This window comes from Colobus angolensis, unplaced genomic scaffold, assembly GCF_000951035.1.
Source record: "Colobus angolensis palliatus isolate OR3802 unplaced genomic scaffold, Cang.pa_1.0 Scaffold34, whole genome shotgun sequence".
NCBI classification, from domain to species: domain Eukaryota; kingdom Metazoa; phylum Chordata; class Mammalia; order Primates; family Cercopithecidae; genus Colobus; species Colobus angolensis.
Genome location: NW_012116710.1, coordinates 1,102,071 through 1,103,495, shown reverse-complemented (window position 1 = coordinate 1,103,495; position 1,425 = coordinate 1,102,071). Strand labels below are relative to the sequence as shown.

Here is a 1,425-nt window from a genome sequence, read left to right as displayed (position 1 = left end):
TTCTTACAATAGGAGACATGATTTTTTTTTTTTTTTTTGAGATGGAGTCTCGCTCTGTCTCCCAGGCTGGAGTGCAGTGGTGCGATCTCGGCTCACTGCAAGTTCCGCCTCCCAGGTTCATGCCATTCTCCTGCGTCAGCCTCTCAAGTAGCTGGGACTACAAGCGCCCGCCACCACACCCGACTAATTTTTTGTATTTTTAGTAGAGATGGGGTTTCACTATGTTAGCCAGGATGGTCTCAAATCTCCTGACCTAGTGATCCGCCCGCCTCGGCCTCCCAAAGTGCTGGGATTACAGGCATGAGCCACTGCACCCGGCCAGGAGACATGATTTTAATCGGCAGAACTATGTTAGCACCAGTCTCCATAATTTCTCTGCACAAATCTCAATTCAATTCCACCTAATCCTTGAATAATGAAGCAAACCCAGAAAGATAAATGAGGCAGCTGAGGCAGAACTTAGAACAGAATTTATTTGTAAAATTGGTACAAGCCTAAGTTCTAGAATAAATCAGAGTTTCAAAACTAGCTCCCAAAGTCCAGAATCATGACTCAGAGATTTTACTCTGCAGTGTAGCACAGCTGGGTTTATCCAAACCAATAAATAATGCTACATTAGAATCCTGAGCCAGGGACTGTGATGATGTTAGACAATCCATGATGTCCACAAGTTAATAAAGCCCCCACTTTAAGAACAAAAGATGGCCGGGTGTGGTAGCTCATTCCTGTAATCCCAGCACTTTGGGAGGCTGAGGCAGGTGGATCATGAGTTCAGGAGATTGAGACCATCTGGCCAACATGGTGAAACCCTGTGTCTACTAAAAATACAAAAATTAGCCGGGCATGGTGGCGTGTTCCTGTAGTCCCAGCTACTCAGGAGGCTGAGGCAGGAGAATCGCTTAAACCTAGGAGGTGGAGGTTGCAGTGAGCCGAGATTACGCCACTGCACTCCAGCCTGGGCAACACAGCGAGACTCCGTCTTAGAAAAAAAAAAAAGAGAAACAAAAAAAGGATCCTTCCAGTAAGAAAGGTAAACAGCGGATTTCAAACTCTAAACACAAAATGATCAGAGGCTGGCAGAGACACAGAAGCGGGTAACAATCTGTCTGGGGTCTAATCAGAGTCATCGTAACTCTCATCACTGTCTTGCTCCTTTTCTCCAGCACTTACTTCGTCATCTTCACCATCCTAAGGGGCAAAGAATAAATAAGTATTTTAGGTTACTGCTCTGGGTGACCTCTGGAATACAGTTCCTAGAGGATACACAACTGTACTATTGTCACTGTTAAAACTTTTATTTATTTATTTATTTAAAGGAGTCTTGCTCTGTTGCCAGGCTGGAATGCAGTGGCATGATCTCAGCTCACTGCAACCTCCGCCTCCCGGGTTCAAGCGATTCCCCTGCCTCAGCCTCCCAAGTAGCTG

At 45.7% G+C, this 1,425-nt stretch overlaps 2 protein-coding genes across 2 annotated transcripts in view; one reads left to right on the top strand and one right to left on the bottom strand.

The window, feature by feature from the left end:
- The window catches only part of FANCD2OS (FANCD2 opposite strand), a 34,940-nt gene that overhangs the window by 10,686 nt on the left and 22,829 nt on the right, over window positions 1–1,425 (top strand). The window lies entirely within an intron of this gene.
- Window positions 1,114–1,425, bottom strand: part of FANCD2 (Fanconi anemia, complementation group D2) — a 78,702-nt gene continuing 78,390 nt past the window's right edge. The window contains exon 43 of the mRNA XM_011952507.1: window positions 1,114–1,188. Within this exon, the coding sequence (XP_011807897.1) occupies window positions 1,114–1,188 (75 nt within the window). The remainder of the gene's footprint in view (window positions 1,189–1,425) is intronic.